Below are 10,101 nucleotides of genomic sequence, written 5' to 3' on the forward strand. Positions count from 1 at the left end.
CCTCTATTTGACTTCCCACCCAGAGTCTTTAATTTCCTCTTTGTTTGAACTTGTAGCACGCCAAGCAGTCTCACTTACCTCACTCAGTCAGATCCCTTTAGCTAAATTCTGGGCCACTTTTTGCCAAAATCTTATACTGAACAGCTCCAGGTTATGCCGATGAGTGATGAATATTCATGAGCTCTTGATTTTCTCCACCCCTGACGCTAATTAATTTGGGAAAAAACTATCAATCAGTGACAGGGGGCAGAGAAAGCCAGAAGCTCATTAATATTAGGACTCGTTGGCATGCACTGGAGCTGTTAGAACATGGCAGCATAAAACGGGTGACAGATTCCCTTTAGTATGTGCTAAATTTTCTTTTGATGCAAGTGTCCCTTTACTGTACAAAGAAGCCTTGGACTTGCATAGCATCACGCATGAGAATGTGCATCAGGTCCAACTGCATTTGTGGACCTTTTCTCTAAAGTGTCGGAGCATAAACACGAAGTCTAGTTAGTTATCCTTTAAAGTATAAAAGCATACACCCTGACGTGTAGTTCAAGTTAAGTGTCTAAGCAAGCTTAAGCTGCGCACAGTGAGGAGGTTACACATCAGGGTCTTAAATAGACCTTTCTTTTTCTCGGGAATGCAGTATCTTGTTTCCCCAGAAGATGCTGCAGAATTGGCGAAACAAGTCAGGGTTGGGGTTCAGGGGAAAGAAAAACCAGGCAGTTGGTCGTCAACATGCCTGACCCTTTTGATCGAAAGCGAGATAGGCCACCACCAGTGGCTTATTCCCCTCTCCATATTGAGCTGAGCATGCATGTGTATGAGGGGTTGGAAGGATTAGCTTTCAGCCTAACATGCACCCCGACAACAGCTGTCATATTTTTATGGCCAGCCTTATAGAACCTGGGGATCCCAGATTGTATAAGACCCTGGTTCTTTAAAATGAATTTGCTTAAATTTCTAATCAATCGTGTTAGGCTACTTTCACACTGGCGTTTTGGCTTTCCGTTTGTGGGATCCGTTCAGGGCTCTCACAAGCGGTCCAAAACGGATCCGTTTTGCCCTAATGCATTTTGAATAGAAAATGATCCGCTCAGAATGCATCAGTTTGCCTCCGTTCCGTCTCCATTCCGCTTTGGAGGCGGACACCAAAACGCTTTTTGGTGCCCGTCTGACGAAACTGAGCCAAACGGATCTGTTTTCTATGACACAATCTGGCACAATAGAAAACGGATCCGTCCTCCATTGACTTTCAATAGTGTTCAAGACGGATCCGTCTTGGCTATGTTAAAGATAATACAAACGGATCTGTTCTGAACGGATGCAGACGGTTGTATTATCTGAACGGATCCGTCTGTGCAGATCCATGATGGATCCGCACCAAACGCGAGTGTGAAAGTAGCCTTAGACTTCTTTCATACCATGTTTGTCGGAGGTATACGTTGGGAGTGTTCCCTGATATTTACCTTCAACATAATGTGGTATACACAATACCGTATGTTGACCACTGGCCACAGTATAAATACATAGGATATGTGTATGTTTTGTGTTAGCCCTCTGTGTAGGAAAGCTCAGACTTGTATGCTTTTCTAACGGTGCTATATGCGGCCACATACTGCCCGACAAAGGTCAACATGGCGCTCTTTTGCCTCCATCAGTTGAATGGGAGCTTTCACAACATGTATGCTGAAAGTGTTCACCCAAACACAGTGTGAACATAGCCTTAAAGTGGTCGTTCCAAATGTCAGAGGGAGTACACAGTGCTCCATATATTACATGGTTGTCCATTGACTTCAATGGGTTGTGTGTGACGCTACATTTCCTCTGCACTGTGCTCCCCAGCAGCTTCTTCCGGTAATCGTGGTTGATTCCTGGGGTCCCAGATACCTTCTCATCGGGGGCTAGGTGGGTCCTCCTTTCCGATCACCTTCTGCTGACAGCCTGAATTGAGCTGTATATATTCAGTGTTTGACTGCTCCACCAGGCAGCATTGGATCTTAGAGCAAGACGTCCATGAGACGATATGAGATGTATTTAAATGAGTTAGAGTCCAGCTTTCATATTTTCCAGCGCAGGTTAGAAGAAGAAGCGATGTCACCGGTTGCTGTGGGCTCCGCTTCTTGCCTGCACGGGTTCCTACACATGAAGCCTGTTACGTGTTTCGTTCTGGTGACCAAGAATGCACCTCAATACCACCAAGGTGCAGCGACTACAAAGCCTAGAATGCAGCCAGGAAATAATAGATGGCTGCATTGTCACTTTGTTCCTAAATAGCTGGCAATGTATGAACACATTCCTGGGCTTTTTTTTGCCAAGGCTAAAGTTGATTAAAATAAGGTTAAAAACTACATGTGAGATCTTTTACTGCTGGGAATGGAACCAGAAGACATGATCAAGCTGTGCAGATAAACTCCGCTTTACTCCAGCCTTTGTTTTCTGGGTATTTGTGCCTTTAGCCTCTGAAATTTCTTTCTCTCCTATTATGCGGTCACAACATTAATATATTCTGTTAAGAAAAGGTTTTCTCTCCCACAAGCTTCTATAAGAACACGGCTCTTTGTGATGATCATCAGGACACACTATTTCAAAGACAGTCTGTTGGAGAAAATGAAAGGCAGCAGAGTCCGAATGTCGGTGGTGAGTGACAGGATCCCTCGGGGTGGGTTGGAACGAGGCGCTTTATGTTACACCTGCATACCCCCATCACCGTGGAAGCATCGGTCATTGCGACGCTGTCACTCAGCCACACAGCCTGACCTCAAAGAATGTTCACCAAACCGGACCCCACTGAGAAACTTGTTCCCATGCGTATGATTAAAGGCCAAAGGCTGACTCCCCCATTCGCCACCCCTCCTTTTTTGTTCAAACACGGTTGTCACGTAAAAGATTTTCAAGAATGACTTTCCAATTTCAAGTACCTTTTTTCTCTCCTCCCCGTCTTTTGAAAAGTCAGCCAGGTTGTTGTGGCTGCTGTTGGAGGAGGACCCCGGCCCTATTGTTGTTGTTGATTGGATTACTCGTCCTGGGTCTCTGGGCCCCCGTGGGTGCTACTCAGGATAAAGAAGGGATTAAGGGATTAGCCACTGTCCTCGCTGTATGTCACATCAAGATCTTGGGGGGGGCTTTGCACTCAATTGCAGTGTAGCAGGTCTTCAGAAATCTTCATTAAAAAGAGACAAAATATGCATTAGAAAAGAGCGGTGACCTTCTTAAGCATGTCACCGCCACACAAGACAGAATTAATGGGTTTATTCTGCTAATGAAAGATGATCCTTAATTGTTATGAGGAGATAAAGAGGAAGACAACACAGAAGAGGCAATATCGGGGGACTACAGACCCTTCAGGGTGTCACATCTGGGAAACTGCTTCCACACATGTCACTGTCTATTCACCCATCAGCATTTCATTGAGGGCTATTCTTCACCGCTGGCCATTGTAAAATAAAACGTTACTGGTGTCCAAATCCTTTCGAGGAAGCTAGTCAGTAGAACACTGTCACTGTTGATGGGTGCCTCTATGTAATTACAATATAGGCTCCTGCAGACTGGCAGATTCCATTAATCTGGCTGCCGATAGTCTGCAAATATTACTAATCTATGTACACAAGGTAAATAAATTGTCCCTTGACGTTACCCATTACCGAGAAGGGCTTGAAATGTACACTTCTCAACATTGAAATAGCAACATCAAAAAGTATAGGCCATAAGGTTATGCACATCAAGAAAGTGTCACTAAGATCTGCAAGTGATCACATTTTTTAGCACATAGCTCCAATCGGTGGAATGTGGTAGGGGCATAAAAGCCAGATTAAAAGCAAAGTTTGTTAGATCGGATGGTGATGATTGTACGATGCCTCCTGTTTGTTGATGTGCCAGTCATCACCACTTGTCACAAACTGAGAGGGACAGAATTCTTGATCTGAGAGATCTTGGTTTATTACTCCGGAGACCACTGCACTCCTAGGCTGAGATATCAGCACTGTTCAGTGTTGTGTGTCCCGGTGGTTTGAAGAACGACAACGAACTGGATTGACATCGAGAGGTGCACAGAAGAGAACCCTTAGCACGGACAGATTGTCTGAATAGAAGAATTCAGGGCGGCAACCGCGTCTACACAAACCATCAGAAGGCATTTCACGACACTGGGCTATGAGCCAGACATCCAGCTAAAGGTGTTCCACTGACCTCACCACCGTTGTCAAAGGCAATGGAGACTTTTGTCTCGGACACAATGATAGCCGAAGATTGGTCTGGAAACCACATGGGCAAAGCCATGAAGTGGCCCTAACAAGGGAATGTCACAGCGGTCCTACTCCTAGGATTATGGTGTGGGGTGGCATAGAGTACAGTAGTCAGACTCCTCTAGTATTCATTTCATTCATCATAGATCCGTCGATTTGTTTAAAAACTTTGTAGTTAATGCTGTTTCCATAGGAATCCGAAGTGGACGTTGGTACTGGCTGGTACCTCAGTACCAAGGCCCATTTCGGAATACTGTTTTGGAGCCAATACATTTTAATGCTGTATGGAAACAGCATTAACGAAGTTTTTGAATGAATCGACTTCGGATCTATGATCTAAAGGTCGATTCGCTCATGTCAACTGGCTACCATAGCCAGCGGTGTCTCTTGATGACTTGTGTGCCCAAGTGCATTCAGCATGGCAGAACATTCCTCAGACAACCATTAATAACCTAATCGATAGCATGCCGAGGCACGTAAGTGCAATGTGTTTCTGATGATTTGAATATTTTTGTTTCCATTTGCAATTTCAGTGTTAACTGTATATTGCTCCATAGAACGGCATCCTGTTCGTCACATATATGGTTAATGGTGGAATTTGATAACGCCTCCCCATGTACAGTTATGAGTGACTGACAGTTATCTCTGTATACGCACTTACACAGAGAATGCTATCAATCACTGATAACACCTGTCCTGTGTACAACTATCAGTGACTGACACCTATCTCTCTAGACACTTACACAGAGAATGCCATCAATCACTGATAACCAGTGATGACCAGTTCGCAGTGTTCGCCAACGAACACATGCGGGCTGCCATCGTAATTCACAAGTCCGGCGATGCACAGTTAAGCCCTTACCTGTGCCTGTGTCGGGAGCCGGTCTGAAATCAAATGCGGTCACCGGGAGCAGGCAGTTCTGAGAACAGCCGCCGGGGGCCCTTATCGGGCTGTTCTCAGAACTGCCTGCTCCCGGGGACCGCATTTGTTTCAGCCCGGCTCCCGACACAGGCACAGGTAAGGGCTTACCTGTGCATCACCGGACTTGTGAGTTACGATGGCAGCCCGCATGTGTTCGTTGGCGAACACTGCGAACTGGCCATCACTACTGATAACACCTCCCCCGTGTACATCTATTAGTGACTGACAGCTATTTCTGTATACACACTTACACAGAGAATGCTATCAATCACTGATAACACCTACCCTGTGTACATCTATCAGTGACTGACAGCTATCTCTGTATACACACTACACAGAGAATGCTATCAGTAGCAGTCGCTCATTCTCATACTGTGGAGGTGATCGCTGAATGTAAATACAGTGTTAGACCCCCTCTAAACGAGCAGCCAGTTGTTGGAAAGGAATGCTCCTTGGCCCGCGTAAGCCCACCATGACACAGGAAATGCTATCAATCACTGATAACACTACCCGTGTGAACAATGAAAGAGAGATCTGCTTTGTGAACTCTGGAAGTCTGTTCTGGCAGGGGAACGGACTGCCGGAGTTCATTGTATACGGCATAGCTGGATACCAATGTGCACCGCCGGATCCTCATTCACTATAATGGGATCCGGCAGGGATATATGTCGGCTTTCGGCCGGACAAAAAATGCTGCATGTAGTATTTTTTTGTCTGGCCAAAAGCCGGCATACAGTGACCGAACAGAGTGCCAGAGTTAAAATTGCAGATTTGAACCTGGCCTTACTGAATCTTGTCCCACAAAACTATATCTCAGTCTACCAGCTCCTGCTCGGTAACATGCTGTCTGCAGATTGTTCTGCGTTTCATGGTAATAGTCCCCTTTTTAAACTGCTTATAATGCTACATAATTATTCCTACTACTTTCTGCTCCCTCTCAACAGGGACATGTGATCGCTGCAGCAGTGACGTGTTGGTCACCATTACAACCAGTGACTGGATGCAGCTGCCACATGTCCTTGTCCAAATAGAGCCGGAAGAGCAAAGACCGGCAGGGGACCCAGGACGCATCGGAATACGAACCGCAGCGGGATCAGTAAGGGGATACTTTTTTTTAAAGTTTACAGCATTTTTAAGCCATTTCAAAAAATGTGTGTTTGGACAACCCTTTAATAATCTAGATCAGTGATGACTAACCTCCAGCACTCTAGCTGTGGTGAAACTACAACTCCCAGCATGCTCCATTCATTTCTATGGAGTTCTGAGAACAGCCAAGCAAGTGTACATCTTGGGAGTCGTAGTTTTACCATTGCCGGAGGTTAGCCATCACAGATCTAGATAATCGTTTCATATTGCTGCTTAGCATTTTATCTTGAGATGCCCTTCTACTTTTCAGTATTCTTCTGTGCAGTAATCCAGTAACTGCCTGGTCCTCTCACAATGGAGTTTCACAATAATTTATATATTTTTCATTTTTTTTCAGGTTAGAAAAGCTGCTAAAGCGATAAACCCAGAGCTGGTGTGCATGGCCTGTGGCTCCTACCGGCGCCAGAAACCGACGTGTGGTGATGTTGATGTATTAATTACGCATGCTGATGGCAAGTCTCATAAAGGGGTGTTCAGCAAACTGATTGACAGCCTCAAATTGCAAGGTAAGAAAATCCTTACAGACGAGAAAAAACATATATAACCCAGCTTTAAACACAAGTCTGTATCACAAATCAAATCCCAACTATGGTGCAAACTGCTGTGATTAGTCGAAAAAACAGGAACCCGCACCCCTGGAATCCATGACCGAGAGCCCTGTAATTTCCATGCGTTAATCATACCGTGCCACCTTTTTAGAAGTCCTACACACCAATCATTTCTGGATCTTTTTTCATCTGCCGTCATGGACATCACAGAATAAAGATAAATTGCCTTTCCTAATTAAAGCTAGCAGCCTTGATGTTACTTCCTTTGCTTTTGTGTGTATTCCGTCCAGGTTTCCTAACTGATGATTTGGTGAGCCACGAGGACAGCGGAAATCAGAAGAAGTATATGGGAGTATGTCGCTTACCAGGGCCAGGGTGGAGGCACCGGAGACTGGATATCATCATTGTGCCTTATGGGGAGTTTGCCTGCGCTCTCTTATATTTCACGGGTTCCGCTCACTTTAATCGCTCCATGCGAGCTCTTGCAAAGACCAAGAGCATGAGTCTCTCTGAGCATTCCCTCAACAAGGATGTGGTGCGTAATGGAAGCCTGAAGGTTAACGCCGGATACCCTCTGCCAACACCAACCGAGAGTCACGTGTTTGAGATCCTCGGACTTCCCTTCAGAGAGCCACACGAAAGAGATTGGTAGCTTTATCAATAACTATAAGGAAAGATTATGTGACATTTGATATACAAATAACTCGCCTTTTCAATCATTCATTGAATCATGTGAATTAGAAAGCTGTATAAGGCATGTCTGTAGCGCCTACTGCTACATGGTCGCCCATTGATTTAATATTATGGTACATCATACAAAGCCCCTGTTAAAGGGGTATTCCGCTTTGGATAATTTCTATTGGCTAAGGCCCCTTTACATCGCTCAATAATTGAGCAGACGATTGTCTGGAAGGAAGCGTTCTTTCCTGGCAATTGTCTACTTGTCAGTGGAGGCGGAAGCTGCATTTACATGCAGCGATCTCCTCCACAGTATGGGGAGGAGTGATCACTAATGCCATCGCTTATCCCCATACAGAATTATTGTTTTCCGGCAGCAGATCATGATAATACAGCACTTTCTAAAGCCTACGAGCAATCTTATTACCCTATGACTGAGCGCTTCTCTCATTCACCGGGTAATTGGCGGCACCTTCACACCTGCAGATTATGGCTAACGAGCGTTCCTATGAACACTTGTTAGTGATTATCTGCCCAATGCTGGGGCTGTATAATGGAGCTGAATACAATGGGCCCCCCAGCGTTCAGCTGTAATCTGTGGGGAAATCAGGTAGTGAGGGGAATATTTATTAAGACCGGCATAGTACATGTCAGTCTTAGGCCTCATGCACACGACCGCCGGCTGCAAATTGCGGATCCGCAAAACACGGAATCCACCCGTGTGCCTTCCGCAATTTGCGGAACGGAACAGGCGGCCCATTGTAGAAATGCCTATTCTTGTCCGCGAAACGGACAAGAAAAGGAGATGTTATATTTTTTTTGCGGGGCTACGTAACGGAGCAACGGATGCGGACTGCACACGGAGTGCTGTCCTGAACTTTTGTAGCCCCATTGAAGTGAATGGGGGTGCACCCGAGCAGCAAAAACAGCGGTCGTGTGCACGAGGCCTTAATCTATTCTCCACTGTAATCAGATGCGCCACCGTTTTTAAGAATTGTATCTGTGCAGGTTCATGCGCCAAAATGGAAATCTAGGCCAGCAAGAGAGCTGTTGTAGATTCCTGGCATAGATTATAATAAATGTGTGGGCCGTTATGGCTGTCTATTACAACCCACTCCCTGATTTTTTGGGAGAATCGGTGAGTGGGGCACTGAACCCCCAAAAAGTTAGCAACTTTTTGAGACCAACTTTCTGCCATATAATGGCCGATAAATGTCCCCCAGAATGTTCAGTTTTCCTTCTGTCACCACTGCGGTCCTCTGTCATGTCAAAAGTTTATCTGTGTAAGGCTTCTTTTACACGAGCGATATGGATTGTGTCCGGATCTGTTCATGGAAAAACTGATGGTTATGAAGGGAAGTTTAATCAGTTTTGTCTGCGATTGCGTTCAATGTGTGCGTTATATTGGGATCGCATGCTTTTTTTTTCCCACACGTGAAGGAAAACTGAAGTATAACAATCTACAGCTCCCAACAATCATCAGTAAAAAACGCATTGCATTCGGATGCCTTCCGTTTTTCCTGAAAGCCCCATTCACTTCTATGAGGCCAGAGCTGCGTGAAAACACACAATATAGAAGATGTTTCGATTCATACTGAACGCAAAGATGATGCGTGAAAAACAACGCTCATGTGCACAAACCTATTGAAATGAATGGGTCAGGATTCAGTCTGGATGCTGTACGTTCACTACACGCATCGCATCCAGACGGAAAACTCGCTTGTGTGAAAGAGCCCTAATACAGGACAGGATTGGTTCTGCAGAGGGTATGCTCTTTGTAGTCGATCTTTACATTGATCAAAAGACGAGGATCCTAAACAGGGACCCTGTCTCCCCCAGTCTAAATTCCCTAATACGGTATATGAAAATGAGTGTTCTAAACCGGAGAACCCCTTTAGGCCGAATGCACACGGTCGTATAGTGTATTACTGTAGTGCAGCGGCGACATGAAGCGCACGGCATCATAGCAACCAATGACACCGCGCGCTCCTGCTCTGAACAGGAATCCAGCCCGCTCTCGGCCGCGGAACACGGCCGTGTGCATTCGGCCTTAATGTGAGCTTCTAAAAAGCACGTCCCTCTGATATCCATAAGGTCAGAGGTTGTCCTCACTAGACATCCCTCTTATTTATTCTCGTCATTGAAAATGATTGACCGTGTTATGTGAAGTAACCATGAAGATGAAGGACTTCTATTCTATTCCTGCGGCAGTCTTACAGTAGTCTGCAGTCAGATGCCCAATAGATTTTAACAGACATAGACGGATACAATTATTGACTCTTTTTAAATACTATACAGGGTTATCCTACGGTGTCAATGGCTGCCATATGATTGTATTTCACATTATTTTCGTTCACTGACAGCTATGACAGTTATCGTAAGGGGATGAAAACCTGTCTGGATTACTTAGCAGAAATGATATGCAATGCTTTTATCGCCATGTGAAATGTCTTCCCTCCTTTTTCATGTGTTGGGCGTCCTTGTTTACAGCGTATTGCACTGTATATTATATTTATTACACCACTAAGCAAACAGTAATAATGTATTAGGTTACTATATTTGTACTCGCACTTTA

The 10,101-nt window shown here is 45.1% G+C and overlaps 1 protein-coding gene across 3 annotated transcripts in view; it reads left to right on the top strand.

Annotated features, from left to right (window-relative positions):
- The window catches only part of POLL (DNA polymerase lambda), a 31,614-nt gene extending 23,385 nt beyond the window's left edge, over nt 1-8,229 (top strand). For all 3 annotated transcript variants that reach the window (XM_044269214.1, XM_044269152.1, XM_044269273.1), the window contains exons 8-9: nt 6,638-6,806; nt 7,139-8,229. In XM_044269214.1, the coding sequence (XP_044125149.1) occupies nt 6,638-6,806; nt 7,139-7,500 (531 nt within the window). In that variant the 3' untranslated portion in view covers nt 7,501-8,229. The remainder of the gene's footprint in view (nt 1-6,637; nt 6,807-7,138) is intronic.
- Nucleotides 8,230-10,101: the final 1,872 nt, after the last annotated feature.

Source organism: Bufo gargarizans, chromosome 1, assembly GCF_014858855.1.
Source record: "Bufo gargarizans isolate SCDJY-AF-19 chromosome 1, ASM1485885v1, whole genome shotgun sequence".
Taxonomy (NCBI): domain Eukaryota; kingdom Metazoa; phylum Chordata; class Amphibia; order Anura; family Bufonidae; genus Bufo; species Bufo gargarizans.